This window comes from Macrotis lagotis, chromosome 3 (assembly GCF_037893015.1).
Source record: "Macrotis lagotis isolate mMagLag1 chromosome 3, bilby.v1.9.chrom.fasta, whole genome shotgun sequence".
Classification (NCBI taxonomy): Eukaryota; Metazoa; Chordata; class Mammalia; order Peramelemorphia; family Peramelidae; genus Macrotis; species Macrotis lagotis.
The window spans coordinates 130,496,257-130,513,170 of NC_133660.1; the positions used below are offsets into that span (position 1 = coordinate 130,496,257).

The 16,914-nt window shown below is 38.3% G+C and overlaps 1 protein-coding gene across 1 annotated transcript in view; it reads left to right on the plus strand.

Moving 5' to 3' along the window:
• SETD7 (SET domain containing 7, histone lysine methyltransferase) overlaps positions 1-15,405 on the plus strand; it is a 65,554-nt gene extending 50,149 nt beyond the window's left edge. The window contains exons 7-8 of the mRNA XM_074229270.1: positions 6-163; positions 7,444-15,405. Coding sequence (XP_074085371.1) covers positions 6-163; positions 7,444-7,624 — 339 coding nt within the window. The 3' untranslated portion in view covers positions 7,625-15,405. The remainder of the gene's footprint in view (positions 1-5; positions 164-7,443) is intronic.
• Positions 15,406-16,914: the final 1,509 nt, after the last annotated feature.

Here is a 16,914-nt window from a genome sequence, read left to right on the forward strand (position 1 = left end):
GAAAGGTGGATGACAGAGACTGGGATCTTAATGGAAACACACTCTCTCTTGATGATGAAACGGTCATCGATGTGCCTGAACCTTATAACCACACATCCAAGTACTGTGCCTCCCTGGGACACAAGGCCAATCACTCCTTTACTCCAAACTGCATCTATGATGTGTAAGTACTGAGGACATACTGATGCTCTTGGCCTTATCACCCAAGATACCTTATAGGTCATTCACTAGTAGAGCACAATCTCTGTCAGATAGCTTGGGGTCCTGGTAAAATTTGATTTAGAGTCAGAAGCCCTGAATTTGAATCCTGGCTTTCCTACCTCATCTTGACTAAGTTATTTCATAGCTCTCGACCTCAGTTTCCTCATCTGTTAAATGGGCAGAGCAAGGAGGGAAGGGAGGAGTCAGGACAAGATGATTTTTTAAGGTCTCTTGCAGCTTAAAAAATCCAGTGATCTTCATCTATTAGGAGAGGATTTGAGTAGATGAAAATGCTAATGTCTCTCAGTTCTGAACCTTATAACCATTTGAACATAAACAAACCAATTCTCTTACCTAGATGAAATAATAGATGTTAAAATGGTAGTGAGAGATCAAATGGCAGTGTGTGCTTATTATCTCTGTCGTTATCTGTTTCCCAAGTGTTGATCTATTAGACTGAAAAAGTGACATGATAGATCATTTTTGAAAAGTAATAGAGATGACTGAATAGTAGAGATGGTACATTGGAAAGAATGCCAGTTTTGAGTTAGAGGGACTAGAGTTCAATTGCCAGCTCTGCCACTTGCCCAAGTGACCTCTGGGAAAGTCTTCTCTAGACCTTGGTTTCCCTCGTCTGCAAAATGAGACTGTTGGATTAGATGATCTTGGAGGCCCTCCTTCTAGCTCTGACTCTGTGGTTCCATGAGAAGAGCTTGGGACTTGACATCTCAGTACCATGTTTTCTTGGAAAGGTCCTTTCCATGCTCTGGGTTTCAATTTGAAAAATGTTGGAGGGGGGCAGCTAGATGGTGCAGTGAATAGAGCACTGACTTTGGAGTCAGGAGGACCTGAGTTCAAATCTGAACTCAGACACTTAATACTTGCCTAGCTATGTGACCTTGGGCAAGTCACTTAACCCCATTGCCTTAAATTTAAAAAAAAATTTTTAAAAAGAAAAATGGTAGAGGTACCTTTAGATAACTTCACAGGTTTCTTCCAGTCCTATATCTATGATCCAGTGACTTTCAAAAGTGTTAAACAAGAGAAGAAAAACAAACTGCAAGCTACGCATGCCTCTATGCTTAGCTAAGGACCTGTCATATATGTTCTATTCCTTTAAGGTTCATTTTGCCACCCCTAATAAAAAATAGTAACAATAATGCCTGGCTTTTATATAGGATTTTAAAGTTTATAAAATGCTTTATAAATACCTCACTTGAGCCTCACAACAACTTTATAATGCTGCAAATATTATTATTCCCCATCTGGGGAGACAGGCTTAGAGAAGTGTTGATACTTCGACTCATTCATATTTTCAGAAGATAAGTAATAGACTTCCAAGAAGACTGGATATGCTTCTCTGTTCTGAAATAGGATTTTCCAAGCTCCCTAAAAATCTCCTTTTTATGTCTAAGAGGTGACATAAATATTGCTTGGACCTGAGGCTTCCTTTTTCTTGGCAGCTGATAACAAGCATTTTGGGGAGGGGAAGGATGTGAAAATGGAATGGGCACCAACATTGTTCCCAACTTCATAAAGCCCAGAAACAAAGTTGAGCTACCAAATGATGGTGAGCTTGAGGCAGCTCTCTCCAAGACTCATTTGTTCTGGGATTTCATTGAAAGGGCAAACTTTGTTTTTTTGTTTTCCCACAGAAGTGGAGAAAATGCAGTGTGAAGTGTCCCAGTTTTTCTCTTCATCATTGTCTGACTTAGACCATAAGATAGCTACAGGTCAGATGCTCAGAAATTTAAGATGAAGAGGAAATGCCTTACAAAGGGTTACCGTGGGGGGCAGCTAGGTGCGCAGTGGATAGAGTACCAGCCCTGGAGTCAGGAGGACCTGGGTTTGGATCCTGCCTCAGATACTTAATGCCTGGCTGTGTGACCTTAGGCATTCCTAACCCCATTGCCTTATATTAAAAAATCAAAGGGGTTACCATTCTGCAAATCACACAAAATAATGAGGAATGCATGCATGTGAATTTGGTGGGGAGGGGCACTTCCAGATTGGAAATTTCCTCTATTAGTACTCATAGAAAATCACCACCCCATCAGTGATTAAGTAAGAGCTAGGGAGATGCCTGTGCTCTTGACCAGGATCACACAAGGAATAACTAAGCATCAAAGGTAGGATATGGGGGCGACTAGGTGGTGCAGTGGATAGAGCACCGGCCCTGGAGTCAGGAGGACCTGTGAGTTCAAATCTGGCCTCGGACACTTAATAATTACCTAGCTGTGTGGCCTTGGGCAAGCCACTTAACCCCATTGCCTTACAAAAAAAAAAAAAGTAGGATATGAACCCAAGACTTCATGACTTCAGCTTTAGCATTCTATTCACTATACCACATTGCCTCTATTTTGTGACATTTAGTTCAGTTTTCCTCAACAAACCTGGTTTTGTATGTTAATTTTTAATTCAACAAATCAGTATTTCTTTCATATACTTCAAAAATTATTCCAACTGAACATCGTTGACAAAGAGAAGCAGATATTTTTGTAACTTCAAATATAGGTATAGTGATGTGTGAGTTATATTTTTAATATGAACAGTGTATTGTGAGTTTGCTTAGTATGTTATATGTGTTCATTGTGTGTGTGTTATGTGTGTATTTGCCATATAGTGTTTTGGGTTTACATTTAGTGATTTGTGGATATCCAGTGTGCATGTGATTTGTGTAAATGGTGAATACTGTAAATAAATACACATATAGAGAGTGCATATATTTACACATATGTATTGGATCCTCTCTGTAAAAGAAAAGAATGCTATTATGGGAAAGTGTAGAGATGATCACATGTATGCATTTGGTGTCCTAATCTAATCATTTGATGGATGCAGGGTGGTATAGTAGGCACAGGCCTAGACTTGCAGTCAGGATGATCTGGGCTCAGATCCTACCTCTGACATTGTACTAGCTGTGACTATTGTTATGTCTGCCTTCATAGAGTCACTGAATGTTAGAACTGGAAGGGACCTTGGAGGTCATCCAGCAAAATCCCTTATTTTACAGAGGAGAGAATCCAGACCCAAAGTGAGGAAATATACAGTTACCCCACTAGAAGAACCTCAATCTCAACCCCATATCTTCTGATTTCAGGGGCAGTGTTTTTCCTTTGACAACACATTGTCTCCCAAGCTCTCTGTTACTAAAATAGAAACAATAAAAATTTGTCAGATTAAGAAAAAGACCATCATATTATCTTGTGAGCACTCTGAAAATACCTTTGGGTCTGAGAGCCACTCTCTCAAGGTGAAATTTTTTTTTTTATATTTTTGCAAGGCAATGGGGTTAAGTGGCTTGCCCAAGGCCACACAGCTAGGTAATTATTAAGTGTCCGAGGCCAGATTTGAACTCAGGTACTACTGACTCCAGGGCTGTTGCTCTATCCATTGTGCAACCTAGCTGTCTTCAAGGTGAATTTTAATGCTAAAACTAGCAAGGTTTAAAACTTTGAAGGTCAGTCCTTCCACTGCCCGCTATCATTGGCAACATCTCTCCATCTGACATTGAAATTCAGAAATAAGAAAGTATCTAGACTAGCATGGAGATTGCCAGCTCAGCTCCTAACTTTTTTCTCTGCTTTGCATAGGGTTTTGATTTTAATTATACTGGGTTTACTTTTGCAAACTCATTTTCTGGAAAAAAAACATTTTGATAGTGGCATATCAGAGAGAAGTTAGAAAATCACTGCTTTGGGGAAACCCTATATTATTGAGAAAGGGAGAAAATTTAGAGTAGAGAGAAAAATAATATTCTTGCTGAGAAGTTATTGAAATTTCCTTTGAAGGAGACCCTTAAGCATTAACTATGTTATCCTTTTCCACACAAAACAATGTTGTGTTTCAGAAGTCTCAGCATGCAACCTACACTTTTGGTGAAGAGTGTAGCACAGGGAAAGTCAGGTTATTTGAGTATGTTATTGCCCCATATGAAACCCATCTTTTTCTTACATTGTAATAACTTGGAAATAAATCTCTAATGTCTTGGATCTATCTTGGGCCCTGTACTATTTATCATTTTTGTCAGTGGCATCAAAATTTCAAATGACAGCAATTAAGAAAAATAGGTAACAAGTTGAGATGCAAATATAGGTGAAAGACTAGTACTTTGAGAGAGATATAGAAGAAAATTTAATTGGAATGTGAAATTTTGGACTCAGGTTCAAAAAACTCAACTTCACGGGGGGAAACTATGGCTAGATAGCTCATCTGAAAAACAAACAAACAACAGCTGGGAGTTTTAGTTGCCTATAAGCTCAAAGACAGTCAACAATTTGTTATTAGTAACTGAGCTTGTTAATACAATCATCACCTACACAAATAGCATAATGCCTAGGACAAGACTGGTGGAGGGGGGAAAGAATGGAAGTACTGCTACACTTTGACCTGGGAAGACCACTCTAGGTTACTATTTTGTACTGGGCTGCTATATTTTAGAAAGGATACAGATAATTAGGATAGCCTCAAAGGTGGTCCATGTGAGGATAAAGTAACTAGCTCTCTTCAAAATATTTGAGGGGTTGTTGTATGAAAACAAGAATTAGGCTTATTCTCAGGACAGAACTAGAAACAGTGGTGGAAAGCGAAAAGTAAAAATCTTCAATCTCAGAGAAAGAAAAACTTCTTACAGTAGTCTCAAAGTGGAATGGGCTACATTGGGAAGTAGCATGCTCTCTCCTACTGGGAAATACTTGAGCAAAGGCTGAAAGGCTGAAAAGTATCTTAAAGAGGTGAGGAATATTCAGGCACAGTTTGGAATGGATGAGGTCTTTTCCAAATCTGAGACTGTGCTTCTTTGTTTTACTGGAAGTCCTTTAAACACTCTTAAGTTTGCAAATGGACAACTCTCAAAGACTGTAATTTAGAGATGGGTGCCATCTTGCACTGAAAGAGGAATGCATGCTGACAGTTTTATATGAATATGAGATCACAGGTCCAGACACAAAAAATCATTCAGTACATAGATACAGGTACATAAGAAGAGGCAGTGAGGCATGGTGAAAGACATGAAACTTGGGCTCACAAAGCCTGGATTAAAGTTCCAGCTCTTAACCTTAAACTGACTCTGGGCAAGTACTTTACCTTTCTATACCAGTTTCCTTATCTCTAAAATGGGCTTAATTAATAATCTAATTAATTACCTATCCTGAGGGATTAGTGTTAGGAAAGGCTTTGTAAAGCTTAAAATACTGTGAAAAAAAATGTAAGAAGGTGGTTAATAATAACCAATCCCTGAAATAAACGATCTGTAGTTCTTTTCTCCTTTTTTTTTTCTTTCCACCCCCTGAAGTTTTTTAGCTAATGAGTATGAAAATGACAAAGCAAAAAGGAAACATAAGAATCATAGACTTGGATCTTGGAACAAAATGTCAGCCAGAGTTCCATTCTTTTCATATCATTTTAACAATGGGTAACTTTATTTATAGAGAAAATTTAAGGGATAATAACCAAGGATTCTTGAATTTCTTTGCCTGTGTCAAAGAAGGCTTCCCCTTTATGTGGAAGATGACCTGAAACATGTTGGTTGATGAAACTCCTTTCCATCACATTAAACTACAGAAAAACCTAATTCCACCTCCTCCACTCTACATTACTTCTCTATTCATCAATGTTGTTGAAAAATGAAAACTTTCTAAATTATCCCTAGTTCCCCTTCTATGCCCAGTTTCTCAAGTAGGATTATAAAGGAAAAATTTATTCCACAAGACTTTTATGGAAACAAACCCTTTTGCAAAGCAAAGTTGTTGGTCAGTTTTTTCAGTCACACCCAGCTCTTCATGATCCCATTTGGGGTTTTCTTGTCAAATATACTGGAGTGTTTACCATTTCCTTCTTCAGCTCACTTTATAGAGGAGGAAACTGGGACAAACAGGTGACTTGCCCAGAGTCACTCACCTAGGATATATGAGACCATATTTGAATTTAGGAAGATGAGTCTTTCTGACTCAGGACCAGTGCCTTGTTCATTGTGCCACCTACTACTCTGCAAAGGGAAAGAAGCTCAATAAGAGAGATAATTGAAGGAGATCAGAGTATGAAAATGCTGCTGCTACTTGAGGAGTAGCTAGGAACACATGAGAGGTAAGTTGTCCAAGAGCTTAGGATTTACCTTTTCTAAAATCTTCTAATTACTTTTATGCAAATGAAGATTAGGCTCCATGGCAGAGGGTGTTAGTACCTCTTTAGCTTTTGAGAGTTCAAGTGGTGCAGCAGTATGCTCAGATTTCTCTTCATTCCCTTTAAGAGCAGAGAGACTGAGAATCCCCCCCCCATTTTGATTATGTATATTTTTTGTATATATTTATCTCTAATATGTTATTTTCCCCTTGCAGAATATAACCTCCTTGAGGTCAGGGATTATTCTATTTTTAATTTGTTAACACCAGTCTTAAAATAGTGCCTTGAATATGGAGACTACTTAATAAATGTCTGCCACATTCTGTGGAATTCCAGCTCCAGGGGGTCAAGTTTTATGCAGTTATGCCACTTAGAGATGACAGATCATCATAGTTTAGCTTTAATGGGCACTGAGTTGGCAAAGTACCTAGATTGCCAAACCTGGAGTCAGGAAGATTGACTTCAAATCTTGTCTCAGAAACTTCCTAGCTGTGTGGCCCTGGGCAAATTACTTAACCCTGTTTGCCTCAGTTTCCTCAGCTGTAAAATGAGCTGGAGAAGGAAATGGCAAACCACTCCAGTATCTTTGCTAAGAAAATCCCAAAAGGGGGCAGGAAGAGTTGGGCATGACTGAAAATGACTGAACAACCAAAAATGACATAAAATTATAGTTTAAAACTGGAAGCAAAGATGTCATTTAGTTGAAATTCCAAATGAAGAAAACTAAAGTTAAATAATTTTCCTGGAGTTACAAAAACAATAAGCAGCAGAGGCAGGATTTGAGCCTAGATCCATTATCCTTTTCCCAGCACCACATTGCACTGATGTCATTCAAGATAGATTTTTAAAGTGGTTTCACTGGATTGTATATTCATTGATTTGTGTGTATGTGTGTTTATATTTATATACATATACATAAATATGTACTGAGTATAAGATAAACTCTAAAAAAAGAGTCAAAATTACTGATAGGAGGTGTTAACTTTTAATACTTCCAAAGAAGGCAATTTGAAAGTTGGTCCCCAACTCTTGGCTGAAGCCAATGCTTTTAGATATTTGGCCAATATTTATCATTGATAATAAAAACTACCATGAGTGACAGTGACTTGTCTTGGTATTTAGGTTTGCACATCCACGTTTCGGGCCCATCAAATGCATCCGCACCAACCAAGCAGTGGAGAGAGATGAGGAGCTCACTGTCGCCTATGGATATGATCACAACCCTCCTGGAAAGAGCATGCCCGAAGCCCCAGAGTGGTATCGGATGGAACTGAAGGTCTTCCAGGCTGCCCAGGAGAAGTGAAATACAAACTCGGCTCTTTGGTTTATTGACCTGGAGTAGAAATTTGGATCTATGCACTACGTTTATACTGAAAACTGGATAACCAGGGACTACTCATGCTGTTACATCATATCCTCTCACTCTGTGTTAGCAATGAGTTTCTTGCATACTAACTAGTTTTTGACTCTATTACTCATGCTAGGTTTAAAATTAGCTAGTGTTACAACAACACCTGATTGGGAGGTATTATTTAATATTTTGCCTAAGACAGCGTGATGTCCTTTGGGTATTTAGAATTTAAGTCTGCACCATATTCAGAGATGCCAAATGATTTGACTGAAAAAAAGGGAAATGGGGTGTTTTGGTCCTTTTTTTTTTAGTTAGTGGTTTTCCATGATGCTATTTCTATGGTCAATATCAGTGGTGTGATTACACTTTTGCATACATGCCACAGTGGAGGTTAGAGGATTATTACACTTGGATTTTCTCTAAACATAGCATAATTTGCCTTTTAACCTTTGATCTGTATCTTTGCAATAGAATGACTTCGTTTTTCCTAGTGTACAGAAGAAGCCTGTTTTTTTGAGTCATTTCCCCCTTTCTTAGAAATCTCCTGCAAGGGAAAAACCTTTCTAAAGGATTTTGTGTGAGTGGCTGTGTATAGATCTCTATGGCGCTCTCTCTCTCTCTCTCTCTCTCTCTCTTTCTCTCTCTCTCTCTATCTATCTATCTATCTATATCTATTATCTATCTATCTATATCATTGTTTCCTTGTTACATCCTGATATAAATAACTGGTTCTAGGAGCCAGTGTGTTTTATAGAATTAATATCCTTGCATGAAAATGAAGAGCTCTTTGCTTTAAGACAGAAAGAGGAATGGATTGGACTTAGTTGAACCAAACTATGGAAGATTTTTAATATCAAATCAGAAAGAAAGAGGAGAGAGGAATTAACACCTAGAGGCAACAGTCTAGGGCCATGATAAGTGCTGTAAATCCTTCCCACCTCATGAGCTTGAGTTTAGCTTAGATTTACATAAAATGGGACATTTAAGCAGCAGTCTTAATTAGGGCATAGCATACTGAATACCATTTCAAAAAGCAAAAAGAGTTAGGGGTTTGCTCTTTAATGAAAAAAGTTATGGCACAAACATTGATCTCTAGGATCCAAATGGAATCTTAAGGCAAAAGCTCTTCACCATTGTGTTTGCAAATTACTTACCTGTTTCAATGCATTGTACAAGTTGTGAATCAAAAATAATACATTATAGTCAAAGCAAATAGCATTTCAGCCACTCTGCAAGCCATATATACTCAAAAAAAAATTGCAGAAACAAAACAAAAAAAAAACCTCTGTGTAAGGTAGCTATTTAGGTCTATACTATGACTTGGATTGCTCTGAATGGATTTATAGGTTTGGGGGATTTGGGTTTGTTTTTCAACTGCTTAAACACAGCTAAAGCATAGCAATATATCTGCTTCAGACTGCTTGGGCCATGGCAGCATTTCCTTTGACATAGGTCTCTAGGGCAGTGGTGCTTCTAATTTGCAAAGTGTCACTGGTGGAAACTGGCACCCTACTAGTTTGCTCAGGCATCTTGTTTAGACAGATAAAGATTTCTGAGTTGTATCAGAGAGGGAGCTTCTTGTTGATTGGAAGATGGGCAGGGGTATGTGGTGAATAAAGAGGTAAGATCAGCATTTGCTATTTCAAATCAAATCTTAGATTCCTCATTACCATATACATCACTACATATTATTGGACTTGGTCGAAGGCCCTAAGCCTTTGGTTCAGTTCTCTTCTGGCCACAGAGCTTGTTCTGTTCAGGTTCTGCTGTAAAGGCATGTGCAGAGGCACCCTTTCCCCTCCCCACCACTTGTGCCACCACACTTTTCCAGGGTGCTCATCCCGAGCTAGGGTTGTTCACATAAGACCCCATGGTTCCAGAGCTCTGTCAGACCCAGGTGGTTCTCACTATTTTGCTAATAGATGGTGGGCATTCCATGAATAGGTACTTATTAAGAGAGTGAATTTGATGCTTATGCATTGGGGAGATTTGGCAATGGTGAATAAATCCTCCTCTGTACTGCCATAGATCAGCCAGGAAGAACTGAGTAAGCTGCGTATCAATTCTGATCAACAAACACCAAGGAAAAGGGTGAGAATGACCACTGCTCTGGGGAAAGACCCCATTCCATAAACTGTGATAGAGAGGACAGTGTTTCTTGGGCTTACACACTGGTTGTCCTCATGGTGCTTAGGTTTTTATACAAGTGAATGTTTTTGAAGGTGAGTGATCTTTTTTCTGGGCAGTTAGCAAAAGAAAAAATGGATTTAGTTATCCCAGTCATTTGAATCACAGAATTATAAACAATCTAGGTCAGCGCAGAGGAACCTCTAGCCAGGAAGGTAGCCCTAGCTATTGATTTGATGATTACATTCCTCAGGGTGATATTACTTTGGTCATTTTTTCAAGTGATAATTTCTCCCCCAGCACATTGCTCTAGTAAAGCAATTTGGAATGGCACCTCTAAAGGGTAAAGGATTAGAGTAAGTGATAAGTTGTAAAAAGTGTATAGTATAGTGGAAAGAGCACTGGACTTTGAGTCAGGGGATAGGGGTTCAAATCCTGACTGCTTTTGCATGACTCAGGAAGGTACTTAATTTTTCTGAACCTCAGTTTCCTTATCTTTTACAAAAAGGGGTTCAGTTAGTTGATCTCTCTAAGGTCTCTTCCATCTCCACATGATAGGTGACATCACTCCAAAGCTAATATCCTGAATCAATCATTGTAATCTGATGCTCACCTGAAAACTGATCATCTCCTTGGTCCTATTTCCTTCTCTCTACCTCTCTCTCCTTACCTCTGTCTCTGTCTTCCAGGAGTTTAAGAGAGATAGAGTGGAAGGTTTGGAAGGGACCCAAAGTGACTTTCTCAAAGTCACAGAGCTCAAGGTCCCAGAGGTGATTGGCAGAACCAGAGCTTCTGCCTCCATTTCCCTTGCATTTTGAATACACAATCTCTCTGGCTACTGGCTCTGCCTTTCTCCTCTCCCCCTTCTTTTTTCTCTCTCTCTTTCTTGTGTGATATCACATGTGTATACATGTACAAATCTGGGACAAAGTATCTAGGTGCTCTTGGTGGGGTTTGAAAATGATATATTCCCCCCTAGGTTTTCTTGTCTTAGCAAAGGGACAGGAAAGCTTTCTTCACTCAAACACATACAACTTGATTTTCCAAAAAATAAAAACCTACATCCTGTGGAGAGTGGAACTTTATGGCATTAAAAGCAGATGTATTTGTAAAATATCTCCAAAATTTCTAATTGTAACCCCTATGTAGTCACATCCTGGGTGACCAATTAATTTGCCTATCCCCTTGTCCCATCTCTGTGTATGTGCATGCAATGTATATCAGTTTCCCTCTGTTTCCTCTTCCCTTTTGCTGTCGTCTTCTCTTTTTTTCTTATTCCCTTTCTATCTCTTCTTTATTGCCTCTTCCACTAAACAGTATTTGGAGACTACTTTATATTCTTTTCTTTCCAGTTTAAGGAAAATGAGTCAATTGTATTTTGTTGCTTTGGATAAGTTGCATGTGAGAGGGCGGGTCTTTATGGGTGAGGAAGATAGCTCCAGTCCTCACCTAAATTCATACGAAAGATATTCATCTATGTCATAATTTGCTGTCAGAGCAGGCCCCTTCTGAGAGCATTCTGGAAAAAGTATGTCTATTTTTGGACAGCTATTTGGGGTCAAAGTCTTGATAGTGATATATAGAATGTAGTGGGTTCCTGACCTTAGTATTAGCCAGACTTTGCCATTGACACTTCTCCATAGCTTTGCTCATTTTGCTCCTGAAGGACTCTGGTGCTAATTATTGGTAAATGTGGAATGACCTCCTAATGATAAGTCTCTTCATAATGATTCTTCACTTTACTATTTCCTTCAGTGTTGTATAGAAGGAGCTTCTTGCCTCATTTTTCTGATCTTTTTCCCCCCAGCATTCTGTCTCTTCCATAGGATTCAGTTTAGAGGCTGGACCTCACTGAAGAAAAAGAACTTTCCACAACAGCCTAGTAGTGAGCATGGAGGATCTGACATTTTATGTATTGGTTTTTGAGGTTTTTGTTAAGTCTTCCTTAAAGGCAAAAACTCTACAAATAAGATGTAGCCATGGTTTCCTGTCTTCCAATCCTATTTTACATTCTTTTAGAACTCTTTGGTCTAAGAAACTTGGACTTTTAAGTCATTATTAAAATAGTTTGGAGACTAGGTATCTGTAAAAGTGTAGTTTGGCCAAAATCTGAATTGAATTTATGCTTTCTATATGGAGGTGAAGAAGTTGAGGGTGTAGAAATTTCCAGGAAAGAGTGAGTGCTCTAGGTAAAGAATCTTCCTTTAGTTATCTCATCTCCTCCAAGTGTGCTCTTATTGAAACTGGGCACCCACACATGTATGTGGGTGGAATGTGAGGAAGAGAGCAAGGGGAAGAACTTGGCCTTTGTACCAGAAGAATAATAAAGGGAAGAACCTTGGAATGTGTGAAGAATGCCAAGAGATTGGATAAGGAAGGAGACTAGATCATCTTTCTTTCCCAATGTCATTGATGCAAGGATTTCAAAGATTAAAGATAGACAGCCCCAAAAGGAACATCTTCCTCATGCTGACAGAGACAACTTCAGAACTTTTATGTGCCTAGTTTTGGATTTCCCTCAAGGAGCTTTTATCACCAGGGATCTCAGCCTGACCCTTTTGCTTGCTTCTCTCTTTTCTCAACATCTTCTGAAACCTTGTTGAAGCAGTAGTTTTAGTTAGCATTCAGTCAAAACTAATCCTTAGAAACATATCCCTGAATGGCATTTGAGTTGGCTAATTTGGGAAGGAGAGCTTTATTCATAGAAAAATCTCAGATGAAGAGAACATATTAAGACCTGAGTTTTGTTGTTGCTATTGTTTTGTTTTGGGGTTTTTTTTTGTAAGTTTGTTTGCTTGCTCTGTGGTTTGCTTCACCCTAGTCTACCTAAGAAGACTTAAGAAGAAAATCAATTTTTAAAAGCCCCTCTAGGAATTGGTTCAGGACCATATTTGTGTTCTGAGATGCCTGAAATGTGGAAAAATTCTTATCTTGGTAATGTTAGCAACCTGAAACTACCACCAAGGCTAATTTCATTATAATTGTTCATTGGTTGCATTTGGTAACAGTAAAGTTTCATATATAGAAATATGTATCTTTACATATATACATGTGTAATACTTTTAAAAGAAAGATGGCTTGGCCTAGTGGTGAGAGATACAGCCCTACAGTCAAGAAGACCTAGGTTCAAATCCTACCTAGTTTTCCTGATTCCAAGGTCATATCTCTATCCATTTGGCCATGCTAAATGACCATATCAAGTCTCTTTGAACCTCAGGCAACTCTTTGTGTTGCTAATCTGCATGGGTGGAGGGAGTTCACACAATGGGTGTTTCCTGTGCTGATAATCCAGATTAAGAAAAGGTTTAAAACTCCCCTGGGAGAACATATTGAAAATATTCAGATAGAAAGGGTAGACATGTGTTTTTAGAAAATCTTTCACCAAGATTCAACCTAAAAAGTAGGGATGATTTCAAACCAAGGCATTTCTTTTTCTATAGTAAATGATTCAAAAGTAAATAAGTCAGCTAAACCAAGAGAAAGCTGATGTCACAGAATCTATTAATTGTATATTTACCTTCCACAGATCAAAGGTGTGCAATTTTTTAGATTTCCATTTGAAGCTCCCCAGGAAGATTCTTTCTTGTTTTTTCCCAGTTATAAATTTGAGTCTCATCTTATCCTTTTTTTTGTTTAGAAAAATTATTAAATTTTAATGCACAATTTTATTTTGCTGAGTATAAGGATACACATTAAAAGCAATTAAAATATTTAAGCCATATGTCCACAGGTGTGGGGAACACTTTCCACAAATTTTAATGCATTTGTATGTAAATAGATGTTTGTATGAGATATTTTCATGGTGAATGAATATATTTAAATGAAATTGATTTATTCCAGTGCTATTTAAAAAAAAAGACAAAGTTTTGTGAGGATCTTCTGAGTGCATTAGTAAAGAATGCAGAAAAATTTTATAAACATCAGGAGCCTAAAAATATTCTAAGTAGCAGCAACTTTTCTTCAGTTGTTACATCTGCTATTAAAGAAGCTAATAGGCTCTATTTTTCCCAGTGCCTGAGTCCCGTCTGGATAGTAAATTAGGGGCTGATGGAATCATTGGCATTCTTCAGTCGCTAAAGGGTCCTAAACTCAATCAGAGCCATTAGTACAAATGGTGAGATTCCCCAGCGTGGCAGCATCTTCTTAGGGCAGTATCCTGGGATCCACAAGTGGGTGGTGGAAGCCTGGAGATACATTTTCCAGCTGCTATTCACCTCCATCCCTCCTGCCCAGGCACAGACCCAGTTAGGTTGCTCTCAGTGAAGATCAGGTTAAGCCTCATTCTCAGGGTGGGGAGATCCCCAAAGTTCTGTCGATAGCTCCTGCTTACAGATCTTCATCCTCCAGAAGGAGGGGCTGGAGAAAGCAGGGAGCATCAACCAGCATTTTACAGAGTGGCGAATTACCTAATCTCAGTTCTGGAGGGGATGCATTTTCCTAAACTCCTAACTTACTACCAGAGAGACACTTATTCAGACAGGAGGAGAATCTTGCCCCTTCTGTATGGAACATTATGCACTCACAGTTGTTTGAAGTCATTTTAATATTAAGACCAGTCACATTTCTAGTACATACCTCTGAACTATCCCTCAAAAATGAGACAGTAAAATTTTGTTACCATGGTTTATTGAGACTTAAGTTTTCTTAATGGTGCCTCTTGGATAAAATAAAATGAGAAATTTTGTTATTATTAATTTTCAATGTATGTGCACATATCCTAATGTGAATTTGGGTGGTTCAATTTTTTGCTACTATGATTTTTATTCTAACATGAGAAAACTCCCAAGCACAGAGCCATAACTAGGGCAGAGTGGTTAGAGCTTTGAACCAGGGCAGTGAAATTTGGACTTGGCATTTAATTAACAAAAACAATTAGAAAAGAATGGTAACAAAGCATCTTTCCCCCAACACTAACCAATACACTCCAATTAAGTCCCTCCATCATGGGACCCCTCACAACTGTGGCCTCATTCCCCTTCAGGATTCTAGTGTCTTGGGGTGGCGGACCTGTCTTCCCATTGTGGGGCATCGTCCAAAGATCTCTGCCCTATTCCCTGCCTCAACTGAGTATATCTGAAAAAACTTGATTTGGGGTATATTTTGTGAAGCTTGCCATTAGCACAAAAATTCCTAGTTATGGCTCTATATCTGGACAAACTACTTTGGTAATTTTTCCTCTACTTTTTCATTAAACCCTGAGTTTTCACTTAGTAGATTGTGAGGTATGTTTAGGGTTGAAAGATTGGGGTGAGTTTGCAGAAGACACCGCAGTAAAACTGGAACCCCACCCCACTGTACCATGCAAACATTCTCGATTGGTCTCTTACAGAATTTGAACACAATTGATAAGCCTTATCCAACATCTGTGGAGTTGTGATTTTTAAAACTATGGGAAACTAATGAAAGATGTTTACATGAATGATGTTTGCCCTTACTGAGTTTTGAATGAGTTTTTATAGTGTGTCTGGGTGCATGTATAAGGAAGTAGGAAAACTGTTTCTGAAATAAAACTTGACAAATATTTGTAATGAGAAGTGAATTTTAAATATTGCTATAATTGCGCTATAGAAGCAATGCAAGTATTAAACAAAAAAAATACAATTCTATCTTGTCATACTTTTGTTTTTTTTCCTCCTTTATAGATACTTGTGCCAAGGATCCATAAGTCCTTTCCAGTGGAATGTTTAAAATTATATAACAACTCATTTTGAATCGTCTTTTTGAAACACTCTTGATTCCCCTGCTTTGTACAAAATGAAAGAATAGGTGTTCTGAAAGTCATCAAAAATACAAGACTTAGGGAAAGGCAGGGATGTAGTAATAAAGAAATTAGGTTAGAGATTAAATACCTGTGTCTAAATTCCATCTCTTCAATTAATGAACTACATGACTATGGAGATTGGTCTTTTGTTGTTGTTTTTCTACCATCACCATAAACTGTGCTACATAATTATCTCCATCTCTAAATATATGATCCTATATCTTTTTTTGTGTTAAATTTAGTTGGAGAGAAAAATATGTACATGAAACCACATTTTTAAAGAAATATGGGAAAGATCACCATCACTATTGCCCACCCTGTCCCACCCCCTCCACAAAAGTACAAATGGAATACACACACACACACACACACACACACACACACACACACACAGATAATCAGGATACATTTAACCCGAGTCAAGTCATCAACAAACAGAAAATACCTAATGGGGGAGACAACATGTAAATAACTATGTATAAACAACATACTATCTGGTGACCCTGGATGGCAGAGTACTTGTGGGCAGGGAAGGAGAGAAAAGTCAGAAGGGGGATCAGGTTAAGGGCTTTGATTGCCAAAATTTAAATCCTCCTTCTCATGGGCAAATCACTTAACTACAGTGTGCTTCATGTAAATCCCTGGGATTTATCAACCAAATGAAAGAGAAACTAGGACCTTGGTTGGCAAAAAAAAAAATCCTTAGCACCAAGAACATTCTAAATCTTTAATATATTACATATGTATAAATTATATTTATTTCTATGTGTGCAGGTTCTCCCATTGTCAGAAGGATATGAGAAGCCCACTGAGTTGTTTTTCTTGGAATAAGAGTTAAAAATTCTGTTCAAAGGCTGAGGATCTCCATCAGGAGTCAGGATTGCAAATTTGGTACATCACTTCTTAATACATATACAGTATATGTCATTTAAAACATCAAACCACTCATTGATTTGGTCATGACATTTTTTTATTGTTTAGCACCATAAAACTAGTCATGTTGATTCCATATAAGAAAGGCAGAAACCAAAAGACAGAGAATGAGAAGGTTTGAAGGCCAGATAGTTGGAAAAATATTCAATGAAATCTGGAACAGAGTGGGTCAGGAGAATTGGAGAATGAAGGCTGACTTAATAAAAGTCTAGAGTCAGTAGCTCAGTGGGAGCAGGGAAATCCATTTGATGGTAAGTTCATGAAACATAGGGTGTGAATGCTGGTATTGAGTACTATGATGCAAAGTAAAGAATCTGATTGATCTATCTGACTGGAAAAAATTTTTACCTCTGTGATCTTGGCATGGAAAAAAGACTTGTAAAAGGGTAGGGGAGGCCAAGGGCACAGATGTTCTTAGGGC